Source organism: Aptenodytes patagonicus, chromosome 14, assembly GCF_965638725.1.
Source record: "Aptenodytes patagonicus chromosome 14, bAptPat1.pri.cur, whole genome shotgun sequence".
Taxonomy (NCBI): Eukaryota; Metazoa; Chordata; class Aves; order Sphenisciformes; family Spheniscidae; genus Aptenodytes; species Aptenodytes patagonicus.
Genome location: NC_134962.1, coordinates 11,714,777 through 11,731,521, shown reverse-complemented (window position 1 = coordinate 11,731,521; position 16,745 = coordinate 11,714,777). Strand labels below are relative to the sequence as shown.

The 16,745-nt window shown below is 57.9% G+C and overlaps 1 protein-coding gene across 4 annotated transcripts; it reads left to right on the top strand.

Annotated features, from left to right (window-relative positions):
• The first annotated feature begins 404 nt into the window (after window positions 1-404).
• KCNS1 (potassium voltage-gated channel modifier subfamily S member 1) lies at window positions 405-15,859 on the top strand. 4 transcript variants are annotated; one of them, XM_076352159.1, is made up of 4 exons: window positions 892-923; window positions 2,027-2,305; window positions 5,864-6,856; window positions 13,124-15,859. In XM_076352159.1, the coding sequence occupies exons 3-4, from the start codon at window positions 5,891-5,893 to the stop codon at window positions 13,577-13,579; spliced, it is 1,422 nt and encodes a 473-aa protein (XP_076208274.1). In that variant the 5' UTR covers window positions 892-923; window positions 2,027-2,305; window positions 5,864-5,890; the 3' UTR covers window positions 13,580-15,859. The 4 variants fall into 4 exon arrangements, with proteins under 4 accessions (XP_076208277.1, XP_076208275.1, XP_076208274.1 ...); XM_076352162.1 differs by lacking the exons at window positions 892-923; window positions 2,027-2,305 and adding an exon at window positions 405-452; XM_076352160.1 differs by lacking the exon at window positions 2,027-2,305 and having other exon boundaries at window positions 890-923.
• The last annotated feature ends 886 nt before the right edge of the window (window positions 15,860-16,745 follow it).

The following is a 16,745-nucleotide window of genomic DNA, read 5'->3' as shown; positions in this document are numbered from 1 at the left end:
GGCAGCTCGCTGACCTTAAACGCAGTGTTGTGCCATGCCTGGGACTCTCTGCCTTCACCCACCTCCCAACACGCCTTTAAAGAGACAGTGGGAAGCTCAGCGAGCCAAGGGGGCTCTTTCCCAGGGGGCTGCCCTGGTGCCTTACGCACCCCCTGTCCCAAGAAGAAGATGGAGCTGGAACACATGGAGGGCGACTGCGAGGGCAGAGGCGCAACATCTGCCCAGCGCAGGGCGGCACCGCTGCTGGGGCCCTGCTCGGCCTGAACACCCGCAGCACGGAACAGCATGCTGCACCCCGCGTAGCTCTGGGGGCTCAGCCCCCCAAGGGCAGCGCTCGCCACTTGGGCGGCTTTGCAAAGAGCTGGGGTAGGCCAGGGCTGGACGAGGCCCCCACCGCGGCTCCCACCAGCCGTCCCACAGGCCACCCCGGCTGCTAAGGGCGCTTCCAGCAGGTAAGGCGATCGGGGCAGGTGTACCCACGCCTGGCCCAGGTTTCCCGTCCCACTGCCAGCCCCTTCACAGGGGAAACCGCCTGCCTCGCACCGGAGCTGTGCCGACCCACCAGCCGGTTTCGCCAAAATCAGGTCCCCCGTCTTGTGGTCCCGGTGGGCTTCCACGGGGAACGGGGTGGGCTCCACCCCAGGCATCCCCAGCCCTCTCCCCTGCACAGAGCTCAGGGGCCACCCCAGGGTCCGGGGCGGGGGACACCGCTCCGCTCCGGCCCCATCGCAGCCGCCGGGGACCGGCCTCGCCTCCCCGCTCCCACCCCGCGGCTCCGGGCGGGCGGGCCGGAGGGCGGCACCCCCGGGAGGGGCGGCGGGCGGGACCCCGCCTCCGGCCCCGCGGAGCTTCTGCCGCCGCCGCCGGCCCCGCAGGGCTCCGCGCCGGCCGCGCACGCTGCGGCGGGGGCGGCGCCGAGGCAGGTGAGCGGCGGCGCGGGGCCGGGCTCCGGCACCCGGGGTGCGGCAGGCACCGGCATCGCGGGGACCCGGGGCACCGGCAGCCGGGGCGCTGCAGGCAGCGGCATCCCGGGGCGGGGCGGGGACCCAGGGCACCGGCATCCCGGGGCGCTGCGGGCACCGGCATCCCGGGGCGCTGCAGGCAGCGGCATCGCGGGTTGCTGCAGGCGCCGGCGTCCCGGGGACCCGGGGCACCGGCATCCCGGGGCGCGGCGAGGACCGTGAGATCGGCAACCCAGGGAACAGCAGGGACCGGGGCACGGGCATCCCGGGAACCCGGGGTGCCGGCATCCCCGGGCATTGCAGGGATCATCACCCTGGGGCGCGGCAGGCACCCGGGGCACCGGCATCCCGGGGTGAGAGGGCAACCGGGGCAGCGGCATGCGGGGGTGAGCAGGGATGGGGGCAGCGGCACACCGGGATGAGCGGGGAACCGCCGTGCCAGCACCCACATCCCGGGATGCTGCTGGGGCACGGGGCACAGGGATACTCCTCCCTGTCCCTCTGCAGGCGGGTGTAGGAGAGTCCCTCTCCCCGAAGCCTTCCCCCCACGGGGGCTGCATCTCCTCCACCCCAGGGAACAGGGCAGGGTGCGGGGGTCCCCTCCGGAGAGCTGTGCACCCACTGCATGGGACCTGGGAGCGGAGGCTGGCACAGGGCAGGGCATCATCTGCAGCAGGCGCTGGGCTGCCCGCTCGCAGTAGAAAGCCGAGCTATTGGTAATCACCCCCTCCTGCACCCCGAAGCGAGCAGGGAGTGTCCCCCTCGTCATCTGCATCCCCAGCCCTAGGCATTTCGGTGGCCTCTCAGTGTACAGCAGCAGCTTATGCTCTGCCTGCAGGGAGCAGCCAGAAGTGGGAATCCCCCTTCCCTGCTCCCCCCTGCCCGCCTGGCAAACCCCCCCACCGCCAAAGGGCGGGCTTGGTCCTGAGCATCTTCAGGCCGATGGGTACAGGGACGTTCAGCGATGGGGACGGGTCTCTGCAGGGGCACTGATGGGTGACCAGAAAGCAGGCGTCTCCCCAGTCCTGCCCCAGCGCACGGCTGATGGGGACACCATCCTGCAGGAGCTGGGGGGTCAGCCAGCCCCACTCGCCCCCTCAGGTACTCAGCGGGGGACCCCCAGCACTACCCCAGCCCCATGGGCATCCCGCGCAGGACTTCTCCAGCAGTTTGCAACCACCAGCCCTGCACACCTGGGACGTGCAGGGTCACAAGCCCGGGGTGACAGGGCGTTTGGGACTGGGCTACAGGCAAAGGATAAGGGTTTCCTCCTTCGCTACGCATTTCTAATGGCTCCTTTGAGACAAGCCACACGACTCCCCGCTGGGAAGCCTCGCTGAGCTGTAAGTACAGGGCTTTTTATTTGGACTGTTAATCTAAATCCATTGTACCTGGTTGGAAAAGCCCCTGTGTGCAATACTCCCTGCACTTTCTGCATCCTCACTTGAATGTCTATTAGCATCTTCCTTCCCACTCCCTTGGGTCCCCTCTGCCAGTTAGAATAAATATACATAACTTCCATTTGAAAGCCTTTAAGAAAAAAAATACGTTGTCAAGGGAAACTCTTCTAGCATTTCTTACAGATATGCTTGATCTGTTTTTATATTTTTTTACTGTCATAAATGCATATATCAGAGATTTTTTTCTCCACAAGATACATATTCATTTGAACGCCCAACATCCAGCTCACACTGGCCTTGTGTAATTCTGATGGTTGTCTCCTTAAAATAGCTTACAATATATTTCAAAATTTACCAGAAAGAGACTGGCTTTATCTGTTCTATTTTACCAATCATTTATGGAAATTTTGCTCCAACTAAAGGAAAATTTTGCAAATTCACATTATTCCAGACAGACACATTTGTATTCTCTGTCCGTTGCGCTTTAAATAAAAAAAACACCCAACCTTCCTAAGTAAGCTTCTGTTTCCCAGCAGATACCCCTGCAAATGTGAGACAGGCGCATGCTTTAATGATCCAACAGGGGAGATCACACCAGGTCTTAGTTCAAACCTCAGTTTTGTTCTAAAGCTGAGCTTAGCTAGTCGTGAAACAAGTAGGCAAAAGAGTTATAAAACTATTAATTGCTGCTTTAGATTCCTAGATGAAAGCTGTATGTGGGCAGAAATAATTTGCTCTATTCAGAAGCGAACATCAGAAAGGAGCATCTCAGACAGTTCGCGACCCTGCTCCTCGCTCTGCTGCCTGCGCAGGAGGGAGGGAGGGAGGGAGGGAGGGATTTCCCTGAGGTACAAAGGCTTGCAGGGTCCTGACACCCACTTTTTTTTTTCTGCTCTGGGAGAGAGGTGGGAGCCGGCTCCCTCCTGGCCCTTAGGGTTTGGCACGTCTCACCCAGAGCCGCAGCCGCACAGCATGGCCATGTGCTGGGGATGGTCCTGCTGAGCTGGAGCATCGCTTTAGGCTTATCCTGCTGTCCCAGCGCAGCCCCCGGTAGCCACCCGGGCTGCCCCGTGCCCCAGCCCAGCCCCAAAACCACCTTTCCTTTGATTTTGGTGACATTTGGCCTGGTCTCCTGGAGCGGCTGCTGTATAAGGGCGGGTGCGAGATAAGCTGGATCCCACAGACCCACCCCCACGGGCCCCGTGTGTGTTTGTAGCCTGAATGCATGAGCATCCTTCTGGAAGGAACCTGGATTAGTCATCCCCACCCCACAGATGGGCTGTCTCATGTCTTCCCTGGAAAAGCTAATCTGTCACAGAAATTCCAATTTATTCCTGAAAAGGAGTGTTTACACCCCTTTTTCTCCCTTGCTTTTGTCTTAAGCATTAAAAAAGTTGATCCTTCTTTTTTTTTCCCCTCCCCTTTGAAAGGCAAGACAATGAGTCTATTAAGCTCTGAGGCTTATCACAAGCCGGTGCCTCCTCCAGACATGGTGTAATGGGAACCGCTGGCTTTGTGGTGCAAAGCCTGTGTCTTTAAGGAGCCCTGGCTCTGAGATGCAGTGGAGTTAGCAGATGCCTTTGCCAAGCTATTTCGCACAAATCTGGCATTTGCTGCACCCACAGCCCTGCTCAGCTTAAAAACATACCTCTGGGGTTTATTTCTAACCATTACTCCACTACCTGTTCCTCTCCAGCTCTGCTCTGACCTCCAGATTTAGATGTGAAAATGTCCCCCAGGTCCCTCCCGGTCTGACAAACCTTTTATGGTGCATTTCTCAGACACTGGAAAACATGCAGAGCCCTTCCCCTGCTTTGATGTCTGCCTCATAAACCCCCCGAGTTGTCCAGTGAGCGATGCGGGGCTGGGGTGCAATAGGGTCTGCAGGGGAACTGGGATTCCCTGGGGCGGGGGGGAGACCCGCCTCGTGTCACTGACCTGGCCTTGGCCCTCGGTGGCTGCTGTTGGACCGGACTGTCCTGTGCGGGGTCTGGTGGCACCTCGGCATCATGGCAGGGGCTGCTGCAGCCTTCTCCCTCATCTCCCGCTGCCTGTCCGTGGCCTCTGTCCCTGCGTCACCTAAAAGTTTGAAAACTTCAGCGGGCGACACAAGACAGAGAAGGTGAGGGATTTTTCTAATAAGCAGCTGGCTGATTAAAACCAGGGAGGGAAGCCTTTGAGATGAGAGACAGGCTAGTCTGGAGGTCACAAATGCCTCGGTGACCGCTGCGGCAAAAGCATCAGCGGCTGCAGAAGTCGTGTTGGTACCAGCAGCGACCCTGGAAGTGTGAGCAGAGCTCAGGAGCAAGTCACGCCTAATAGCGGGATTTTTTCCAAAGTAGCTGATGTACGGGGAAAAATGTAATTCCTCAACCAAGAGAGCAAATGCAGTGTCCCTCCTGAGGACACCCGACGCTCCCGTGCCAGGAGCGGGGGAACCGCGTGGGTACGGGGCTGCTCCACACGTCCCCAGGCGTTTTGATGAATAAGGTAGGTGGAGAAGTCTGATTTCAAGGTGACACAGGAAGATCGCAAACCTTTTTATTTGCCTTTTAATTCTAAGCTTCTGGTCAAGACGGGTGAATGCGTTTGAAGGTGTGGGAATGCTTCTCTTTGTTAGATGCTTTAACTGCTTCTCATTAGAAAATGGAATTTCTGCTGGATGGAAAAGCCCAGCTCCCCGAGACTTCTAAAATCCTGAAACACAACAGAAATCAAAACTTTGATTTTTATTTCCCTCCCAACTTACAGGTTTTTAATTCAGAGTCATCAATGATTCTGAATCATGTTTTTGTTATGTTTCAACATTATAAAAATAATATTAATATTTTACATGACAGAACACACAAGAGGAAACAAAGCAGGCAGATGAATTGTTTTGACACTTTTTCCACTGAAATTCTCCCTAAAACTGACACCTTCTGTGAAAACACTTTGATTTTGGCAAAACTGCCTTTGCTGCTTGGAAGATTGCACCATCTAAGGACTTTTTGACTGGGTCTAATTAGCAACGTAGTAGTCGGGCTACAAAGCTCTTTGGCAGAATCACTGCGGCAGTGATTTGATGAGCACAGGGCAGCGTGAGATCTGTTTCTTCCACAGGGAAAAATTTATCCCCCCCTCTTTGGGGGATAAATCCTCTCTTCAGTGGCTAATTACCTGTTTGAACAAGGAAAGCCCCATGGATGAGGTGCCGGTGGTGCAGTAAACTGCCTTCCTTAGGCCATTAGCAAAGGGAGAAACTTTAAGAAGTTAAAAAAAAGCAAAGAGAAGTTTGACCTGGAAAAATCATTGGCTTTTTTTTTTTCTTCCCCTTCCATACCACCAAAGAACAACTTTCCAAAGCTGTTTCTCTCCCCTCCCTTCTCCCTGGTCCTCACTTTTCAAAATGCAAACATCCCTCCTCACTCCCCAGGGTGCTTCTGGCCCTCTCCCTGCCAGGAGCACCCGGAGCAGGGGGAGCCCTGCATCCCCTCCAGCCCCGCTGTGTCTCGCCCGCAGGTGGAACCAGCTCCCGCTCTGCTGATCATGGTCAACAAGACCTTAAATTACTGGGATCCCGGTTTTGAGGAGGACGTTATCAACATCAACGTGGGGGGTCTGAGAAGGCGGCTCAGCTCCAGCGCCCTCTCCAAGTTCCCCAACACCCGCCTGGGACGCCTGCTCTCCTGCGACTCAGAGGAGTCCATCCTGCAGCTCTGCGATGACTACGACGTGAGCGCCAGGGAGTTCTACTTCGACCGAAACCCCGGCTTCTTCCTTTACGTGCTCCACTTCTACCAGACGGGGAAGCTGCACGTCATGGAAGAGCTGTGCGTCTTCTCCTTCTGCCAGGAGATCGAGTACTGGGGCATCAACGAGTTCTTCCTGGACTCCTGCTGCAGCTACCGCTACCACGAGCGCAAGCTGGAGAGCCGGCACCACAACTGGGATGAGGAGAGTGAGGTCAGCAGTGTGGACACGTCCCCCGATGAGATCTCTGACATCAACCACGACCTGCTGCGCTACAGCACGCTGTGCTGCGGCAACGTGCGCAAACGCCTCTGGCTCACCATGGAGAACCCCGGCTACTCCATTCCCAGCAAACTCTTCAGCTTCGTGTCCATCAGCGTGGTGCTGGTTTCCATAGCCACCATGTGCATCCACAGCATGCCCGAGTACCAGGATGTGGATGAGAATGGCAACGTGCTCGATGAACCCATCCTGCACAAGCTGGAGTATTTCTGCATCTCCTGGTTCACCTTTGAAGTGTCTTCCCGCCTCCTGCTCTCCCCCAACCCCAGGAAGTTCTTCAAGCACCCGCTGAACCTGATTGACATTGTCTCGGTGCTGCCCTTCTATTTCACCCTCTTGGTGGATGTGACCATGGGCAGTGACTCGGAGCTGGGCAACCTAGGCAAGGTCGTGCAGGTGTTTCGGCTCATGAGGATATTCCGGGTGCTGAAGCTGGCTCGGCACTCCACCGGACTGAGGTCGCTGGGGGCCACCTTGAAGGTAAACTGGCTCTCTGTCTCCTTATCTACTCCTATAGTCTATGGGTAAGAAGGAGACCTCTGGTATGGCTGGGGGATGTGAACATTCCCATTCCCAGCGAGCTACCAGCTCTGGGTAGTGTCTGGCAAGCGTGCTTGGGGTGGTGGGCTGGGCTGTTGGTTTGTGTGTCTGCTAAAGCAACCAAGCGTGAGGAGCACTGCATGAATCCTCTTTGTACACACACTCGGAGCAAACAGCAATTCACCCCATTGCTTGTAGACTTTGCTTCAGGCAGAACTGGTGCTTCCAGGGACTCAGCCACCCCTTCCCCACCATGGTGTGCAAGCCCCGTTGCACAGTGTTGGAACAGACTCAGCCCTGCATGGGTGGATGGTGATGTCCCACCAGAAGTGGGTCAGTGCCTAGCCAGGCTGCGAGCGACCTGCTGAGCAGGAACCAGGCCAGCCAGCAGCTGCTGGGTATACCAGCACCAGCGCGTGTGGCTCGGAGCTGCTCCTGTCCCCAGTCTGGGAGAAGGAGGAACCTCCTAAGGGCAGGCTGCCAGCTGGCCGGAGCCAGCGTCCAACCCTTGGTGTCTGCCCATCTAGGGAGACATAGAGATCCTGGTCCAGCTGGGCTGACACTTGGATGCTCCAGGGTATGACGAGGTTGGGACTGGCACATGGTTAACCACGGGTGGCGCAGAGCAGCAATAGAAAAGCAGAAGGTTAGCTGCAGGGCCTGGGACAACCAGCCCAAGGCAGGGTGCGTGTCCCCAGCAGAGCCTGGGCTACCAGCAGCTGCCCCTCAGTGTGCTGGAGAGGCTCAGGGAAAGCACGACATGCAGGGCTGGGGGAAGCTGGCCCCAGGACCATGCGGTCCTCAGGAGGAAGAGCTGTATGAGGAGATGCTGAGACAGTGAAGGACCAGGGTCCAGGTGTGCTGGGAGGTGACACCCCTGCAGGTTTGGTGAGAGGAGGTCCTCATCCTCCATGGCATGCCCCAAGGCTGCGTCTCTCCAGACCCCCTCTGCAGCATCCCCAGCCTCCTTAGACAGACCAAGATCAGCTGTGACAAGAGTCAAAGCATGAAGCTATCATGAAATCCTCACCAGCCCGGCGCTGCGGCCCAGGCCTCCATCGCTGCAGCTCGGCTGCGCAGCATGGACCACCCACGGTGCCCTGTGCAGCTCTCAGCTCTCCCCCACCATCCCTCCCTCCTCCATCCCTCCCTCCTCCATCCCCCTCGTGCTGAGGGCCACGTGCCCGAATCTAGGGAGGGTAAAACTGTCCCCTCACCTCCTGCACTTACACAGAAAATCCAGCCTGATGCAGAGGCCAATTAAACTCAGCCTTTAATTGTCTCTGATTCTTGGCAACCACATCAAGAGAAATCCTAAAGCCGATCCTCGAGCCTGCCAAGACACAGAGCGACACACGTTCCCGATGCCCCGCCACACACAGGGCTTGTGCTGGGCACAGGGAGGGGGTCGCCAGGGCAAGCATCTCCCCTCCTCGTGGGACCGCCTCTGGTCCCCACATTTAAACCAGAAGACTGGTTTTCAAGCACTGCTCATGAAATATCCCTGTACTTTTTCCTCCTTCAAACAAAGGCTATGCCAAACAAATGGCCGAGGAAAGCAATCTTCATAACAGAGCTTGAAATTCAACCAAAGGGGTGCTCTCCTCCCACTCAGCGCCTGGCAGGGGCCAGAGCCGCAGCTCCTGGTGCTGGTCCCACTGAAGGGCCGTCGCAGGGATGAAGCGGGCACGCCTGCGGCTGGGGACACCCCGTTTCTCACTGCTGCAGCTGTGGCAGGGCTGGCATGGGATGTCCTGGCATCGGCAGGACTTGGCTGCCAGGGTTGGACCCATTCCCGTGGGTGAGCCATGGGAAAAAGCAACCCTCGAGCATGGCTGGGGACGAGGATAGCCGGTAGGAAAGGTCTTCTGCCAACTTCTGCTGTGAAGCAGGACCAGCCCAGCCCAGCACTAATCCTGCAAATCCCACAGAGCATCAGAAAAAACGGGGGGAAAAAATTCCTGGCATCCTCAAAGCCTGCTGAAAACGGGGCCCAGGGAGGATTATTTGAAATTAAGATGCCTGAAGTCCTACCTGCATCATACATGCTTCTGAACACTCACCTTGAAAGAGCAATTAGCAAGTGACAGACCCATGTAACACTGCCTGCAAAATTTAAATAAAATTGTACATGTGGGAAGGGCTCCCTGAACCCTTTCTGTGTTCCATTTAAGCGTGAACAACACGTTGCAGTAGAGCAGGGACTGATGGACTCATCTGCATGTTATTAAGCAGCAGACGAGATCCAGGGAGCCAGCAACGTCCCGGCTCCGGCCTCTGCCGAGCCGCTGATTTACCGAGTGACGTGTTGGAAGGTGCCGCTTCCCGGGGACTCCGGAGCCAGCTGTAAATGGAGATGAGCGAAGACACAAATCTGACGCAGCAGCTTGGCGTTGTGATTTACTGGGCACATAAATTACAACGTCTTGTTAATCATAATTTACTTCCTATTGCAAGAGCATAAAGCAGCAGCAGAGGAGTAAAGGACAGCCAGGAAGCGGGAGCGATGGCTCTGGCAAGCCGAGTAATTGTTCCCCTGCCACGAAAGTGCTAGCAGAGGGATTTCTGTCATTTGTGCATCATAACCTCTGAACCGTCTTCAGATTGCTTGGGGCCTGATCCAGGGTCTATTTAATTTGAGGAGAGGCTTCCCACACGTCTCTGCTCTTCCTCCCTGCTGTGCACAACATCCATTACCATTATTGCAGCTTCCCAGGTGCGGGTTTGGTGCCTGTCTCCCACTGGCAGTCAATAGGTGTTAGGCACTGAGTAATTTAGGCATCTGCAGGGATCTACAGGAGTTGCTGTCTGTCCCCTTAGGGGCCTAAATACACAAATAGGTTGGAAGAGCCGGAGCTTCACGTCCCCAGACAGCAGATGCATCACGCTGCTGTTGCTACCACGGGCCATCTCCATGCTCGGTCCCCATGCTGGTATCTCCAGCCAGGCTCAAACTGGGCTCTTCCATTTCATTTGTCTTCTGTATGGCCCATGCCTGCCCCAAGGGCAGGCAGACCTCCTGCCAAGGCAGGAACCCAAAGAGACTGCTACTGGGGTGGCTGTTTCCCTGGAGCTTTTTATTACCCAGCATCGCCTCCCCCAAGGGTGGCTGCTTGCTAAGACTGCATCCCACCCAAACCCCGGCTAAGACTGCATTCCACCCAAACCCCGGCTAAGACTGCATTCCACCCAAACCATGGCTAAAACTGCATCCCCACCCGAACCACGGCTAAGACTGCATCCCCCACCCAAACCCCAGCTGCGGCTGCCTGCCCCTGGATCAAGGAGTGAACCACACGTTTTGAGGATAAAGGGCTGCAAATAGGTGGCAGCCAGTGCCTGAGGATCAGCTGGGAGATTCCTGCAGCCTCCCCTGTGCTGCAAGCCCTGACCCTGCTTGTAAATTAAAGTACAGGCTATTGAGCTGCCTGACTTCCCCCTCGCCTTCACCCTCCAACACATCCCAGGGCCATAACTGATACTCTTTAAAAATGTATAAGGTTATTCAGCTCTCCTGCTCCCCAGCTGGGACCTACAGACGTGCTGTGAAGCTCCAGCCAGGAGCAAGCCTTTGATGGCCAAGTGATACATCCTTGAAACTCGGTGACTCTGAGCTGTTTGTCCTTCCCAAGGAGCTCCATTGGAGCTGCTATAGGGCATTTGCAGCCACAGGCGACGGTGGAGGAGGAGGAGATTATTTCCCCTCGGTATTACTGGCATTAGCTGAGCAGCTTTTGCCAGCAGTCTAAGCAAAGTCTTCTCGCTCCCTGCCATGAATCCACCTCCTTTATGTCTCGTCTTGACCATGGAAACTCTTTTCCTACATCTTCTGCTGTTTGCTTTGCTCAAACGTTGTTTCGTTTAGTCATTATGTGGTCTCCAATAAAGCATTCTCTGGCTGTCAGGAGACTGGGACCCCCCCTCCATGATCAGAGCTCTGCTTTCCTTTCCCCAAAAGATGAAGAGCAAGGTGGCAGATCAGTGAGCAGAAACATCCAAGAAATTCACTTCTGACAATCAAAAAGTGAGTGGACTAGCCATGCTGTGAGGACGGCAGTGGCTTTGGCACTGGTGGGCGGTTAGCCTGGCCCTGCCAGAAAACGGGGGGTCTGCGGTCCCCTCCCAGTCTGCGAGGCTTTAAGAGCAGGCTGTGCTGGGGGTCCCCGTCCCCGCTGCGTGCAGGGCTCTTGGCTCACGCCTCACCAGCTGCAGGGCAGGGGTGGGAGCTGGGTGCTAGATTTGACCTACGTGCCAATGCTGGCTCATGGCAGTTTGCTTGGTCCCAGCTTGTCCTCTGGCAGTCCCCTTCCTGGCATCACTTGCTGCCTTGTCCCCTTACTGCCCGCTGCCTTTTCCCACCCCAGGTTTTTGGCACGGGCTTATATTTTGCTCAAAAATTAAGAATATCCAGAGAAAGATTGCAACAAAAATGTTTTAGTTTGAAACCAGAGAAATGATGGCTTCTTCAAGGAGCATTGCACACCGCTGCCGTCAATCTGTCCCCCTGGGTCCCGTGCACCCACCTGGGAGGTTGGGTGACCCATGGCCCTGTTCCCGCCGGGGCTCCCAGACCCCTCGGGGTGGGGCTTGGCAAACTGGGGGGTGCAGCACCCCATGGGGGTGGGTGCTGAGACCAGCCCACACTGACGTTGGATGGATCCCTGGACTGACCTGATGACCAGGGCTGCTTGGATTCATGTCAGCTCGGAGGTTCACTTTGAGTCTCCCATAGAGAAGCAGCAAAACCTGAAGGGAAATGTAATTATCTCAGAAACAGTAGTTTCTGCAAGAAAACTCTCCCCCTGGAACAAGCCCCTCTGCCCTCGGGCAGTCCTGCAGACGCTGCCAGAGACCCCTCGCTGGGCTCGCTGGGTGCTGCACAGGTGCCAATGGCCGACCCCTAACCTGTCACCCAGCCCTGGGGCTGGGGCACTGAGCCAGGAGAAATTTGCTGCCGGGCTGGATCCCAAGCCGGATCAGCCAGAGTTTTGCCTCTAGTAGCCATGAAACCCCATTTCATTTGGTGGCTGGAACAGAGGGGGCAGGGCTGGCTGCCTCCACCCAGGTTTCTTTCCGCAACAAGGCAGTGCAGAGATCCGCGCCCGCCCCCCCACCCCCACCCCCCCACCCCCCCCACCCCCCAAGTCTGGCTCCTGCACCCATGGGTGCTGGGGGAGGGATGGAGGGATGGGAGGCTGACCCTGGTGTGGGGTGTTGCAGGGCCACCGGAGCTGCCGCCCAGCCCAGCTGAGCAACAGCAGCAGCAGCCGTGCCGCAGCGAGCCCAGCCGGGAGCTGCCTTGTGTTGCTTTAGGATTGTTGGTGTCCTATAGCCAGCTCAAACACAGGTTAAAGTCATCGAGAACCTCAGGGTTCAAGTGTCCCCAGGAATGGGACCACAGGGGACAGAAACTGGGGCAGGGGGTAGTTTCTGCCTCCCCTGGAGCTGTGTCCCATGAGTGCAATATCCCTCCCTGGCGTGTAAGAGCAAAAGCCTCCTGAACTCTGCTAGCTGGAGCACCCCGCTCCCTCCTACCCAGGTGTGTAACGAAGGGTTAAATGGACCCTGGGACTGTAGATGGTGTTGGGGTATGGGAGGGAGCAGGTGAGTCCCTGGGGCTCTGGTTGTGGGGTCGCTGGCAGCCGGGGAGCCCAGGGATGAAGAGCTAGAGCTGAGCCTGCAGCAGAGGAGCACGTCCTCCCTGCGAGCACATCACCAGCGTCTCGGGAAAATACAAACCGCTTCACTTAGAGGCGGCCTATTAGGTGGTTTCTGGGGACCTGCCAAGGTAAAAGGGAAATGCATCTAAATATTGTTAGCCAAGATCAGGTCGGAGCGAGTGCCCGAGGCAGGGGAGTAGCCTCTGCCTGGGAACCCTGGCTGGGAAGCACCGGTCCCCTTTCCCTTCCGGCGCTGCCTCCCCCTCGCAGGCTGGTGGAGGGCAGAGGGGCGGCTGTGGGTGCCAGGGCTGATTTCCCGGCTGCCCACTCGCTCCGGGTGTGGGTCACCCACGCACCCCCCGACCTGTCTCAGCCCAGCCCTGCAGTGGGACATCCCATGGCAGAGATTGATAGAGGCACCGAGGTCCCTGATGGAGGCGTGCGGGGAGTCTGCGTACAGGGCTGTGTTTGCTCTGCAGGATCCCAGTGTCCTGGATGTGACGGGTGCGGTGGCCCCCACTGACCACTGCTCTGCTTTGCCTTCCAGCACAGCTACCGGGAGGTGGGGATCCTGCTGCTCTACCTGGCTGTGGGGGTCTCCGTCTTCTCCGGCGTAGCCTACACCGCTGAGAAGGAGGAAGACGTTGGCTTTGACACCATCCCGGCGTGCTGGTGGTGGGGCACGGTCAGCATGACCACCGTGGGCTACGGCGACGTGGTACCCGTCACTGTGGCGGGCAAGCTGGCCGCCTCGGGCTGCATCCTGGGGGGCATCCTGGTCGTGGCGCTGCCCATCACCATCATCTTCAACAAGTTCTCCCACTTCTACCGCAAGCAGAAGGCGCTGGAGGCAGCTGTGAGGAACAGTGGGAAGAAAGACCCTGAGGACGTGGAGAGCACTTCCAGCCGTGACCGAGACTCGGAGGCTCTGAGTGAGACCTCCCTGGGCAGAGGCAGCCCCGACCGCCGTGGTCTGACCCCCGGCACCCACCCCACACCCTGACCCCACCATGCCACGGCACCGGGGCACACGCGGGTCCTGCTTGCTCACCACGAGCACGGCATGGCTGTTGCACCGGGACACGGCGGAGGAGCCAGGCTCTCCCCATCTCACACCGCGCCTGGCATCACCCCTGCCCTGCGAAGGACAGGAGGGGTTGGAGGAGATGCCCAGTGGGTGCTGGCTGCTTCCAGCCCCTGGGACGCAGCGGCCAGGTCCGCCTGGGCCGTGTCTCAGCCTTCACCAGTGACAGCCCTGCTCCCCCATGGCTGCAAAGGGAGGCTGCAGCCTTGGACATACCCCTGCCAGAAAGGGAGGGAGAAAAAAAAGAAATACAGGTGACCTCTGATCAGGCACTGCCCCGGCTGTGTGAAGGGGGATTTTCCTCTGCCCTGAGGTTTTGTGTTGTCCAGGGTGAGGTTAAAAAGCTTGAGGGTGAGGCAGCCCCTGACCAGGCTGGCTGCCCTTGCAGGTCCTGTGCTAGGTCGGCATCAACTCCAGCCCCAACCTCGTCCTACCCCTAGCTGGAAACAGCCTCGAAAGGCTCAGCTGCCCTGCTGGCCATGGGGGGAAGGGGGTTGGAAATGAGTCTCTGTGGGAGGAGATGTGGTGTGCAGCTCAGGGTGAGCCCCACTGTCTCCAGCCCCTGCAGTGGGACCGACTGGACCTCACCTTCCTTCCACTGCAGGTGGGGTTTAACCGCTCTCCTGCGCTGCCACTGCCGGGACCCCCAGGCATCTGGGTCTGGGTGCTGTGCTGGGAGCGTGGTACAGCCGGGAGCACGGCACAGCCGGGAGCACTGCCCAGGCAGGGGGGACACCAGCCAGGGATGACCAGGCAAAAGGGCTGCTGCCCTCTGAGGCAGGAGCAGCCGGAGGGGATCAAGCTGGGGGAACCGAGGGGCCACCCCCCGTGGGGCTCTCCCCACCAAGCCCTTCACTCCATGGGGCTCCCATGCTGCGGGGCATTTGTTTCAGAGAAGTGGCTGGTCTCTGCGGCCGCTGGCACCCAGCCCCTGGGGCAGAGAGGAGGCAGAGTCCCTGCAAAGGGCTGTCAGGGAGCAGATACGGGGGGACGCTCCTGGGCATGGAGAAGCTGCCTCCGTCATTGCCGTATGTTTGTGATTTCCACTGCGGGAAGAGCTGCCAGGGAGCCCAGGGGCTGCAACAGCCCGTGATGGGGTGGAGGAGATGACCAAAGCCAGCCGGGTTCAGTACATGCCCTGGTCCCCCTCGCCACAAGCCCCAGCCCGGCTTCACTCTGCTGCCTCGTCCCTCCCTGCCTTGGGGCCAGGCAGGGGCAGGAGCGCTGTTAAGGAGGGGGGTCACACTGCCCCAGGCACCACCTCTGTCCCCGCAGGGAGCTGAGCTCCCCTGGTGCCAATGCACTCACCTTCCCTCTGCAGGGAGGGAACACCCCCCACGTCCGCGGGAGAGCCAGGGCAGCGGGGACCTTGCACTGCTCCTCACCACCGCAGCCCCTGAGCACCGCACAGCCGGGCAGAGAGGTCCACCCGGAGTGCCGGGCCCCCTTCCCGCCCGGATCCCCCACCCAGCTGAGCACGTTTGGGGCTGCTCCCAGCACAGCATTAACTCCCTACAGAGTTTTTCCTTGACTCCCAGTTCTCTGTTTGGAAATCGTGCAGCTCCTTTGTGCAGAGGAATATACCCAGCAATGCCTGTTCCGAGCAGGGGAAATGTGCACCCTGCAATCACCTAATCAGCTCAAAAATATGTTGATGGCTGCAGGATGGCCCCAGGCACCTGGATCGTGGTGTTTGCCACTGGTTGTCCTGGCTGGCTTTGGGCACAGCCGCAGTTGCCGGTGCTGGCTCTGCCTGTAGCGATCTGCTGGTCACGGGGAAGAAAAGACAAACCAATACCTGTGTGGGTCCAGCCTTTCTGAACCCCAGTGGGACGCAGGGAGGGGTCCCCAGGGGACAGTGGTGTGGGATGGGAGGGTGCTCACGCTCCTGGTGTCATCGAGTCTTCCAGTATTGATGGTTTGTGGTCTGCTCTGTGCTCATTCTTACTGCGACCTGGGACCAGCGAGCTCCATCGTCTGCTCTGACCAGCTCCCACTGCACTGTTACTTGAATAAAGGAAGGATTTTCCCCTTCTCTCCATAAATATTCCAGTAGCAAAATGTATTAAAATGTGAAGACTAAATTACATGTATTAATTAAAAAGCATTATGCAAATAATTAAAAGAGCATGTAAATTAATTTTCTATCTATGCATGGGATGCATACTGTATATTTTATTAAAGACCTAAGCGACCCGCTTTGGAGGCTGGTTTTCTGTTTCGCGGCAGCTGGGCGTGCCTGTGCTCGTGCAGCGCATCGGCTGAGCTGGGGCCGGGTCAGTGGGTCGGTGCAAGCAGCCCCCGGGGAGCAGGAGCAGCTGGGCTGCTCCCAGAGCGACTGCAGGTCCCCGTGAGCCAGCTCCAGGCACCGGCTCCGAGCCCAGCAGAGCTCCCGTGTCATCCCTGCCCCGATGGTGGGTGACAGCCAGTCCTCGTGCCCGGACCGCTGGCGTCAGCCTAGCTGGAGCATTTTGGATAACCCATCTCCCAGGAGGCCCAATGAACCGGGTGTCCTCGGGGTGCGAGGGAATGGGTTGGAGCTGGCAGGCTCTGGGAAGAGCCGCACAGGGAGCCAGGTATTGCGGCTGGGAGGGAGGGAAGCACAGAGCGGCTTTCAGAGGCAGAGGAAAGTATCGCAATTAATGTTAAAAATGCAGGATGATTCCCAAAGCAAAGAGCTTGCCCCATCCAAGCATGGTTCGTTCCTCCATCCCATTTGTTTACACGCCCATGAAATGTGGGAAGCAGGCGGGGAGGAGCAGAAATCTGCAGAAATGCACAGGCTGCGATCAGCAACACCAAGGGACACGAGAGCCGCGCTGCCGGCGTAAGCAAACCCAGCGCTGGGAGCTGAGGAGCAGCAGCTGGATGTTATTTCCCCTAATAGCCACTCCTGTTTTAAGGAACTAATTTTAACCCCAGGCTTGTGGGCCATGTTTTGGACTAAAAGTAGAAAAGGTTCCATTTTAAAAGAAAATACAGTTTAGGTAGCAACTATTAATTGCTTAACTTGGTTAAACAATGCCTTAGGCACACCTTTGCCAGCAGAAGGCTGGAGGATGTATGTGCGTGTTCCGCACTGGCT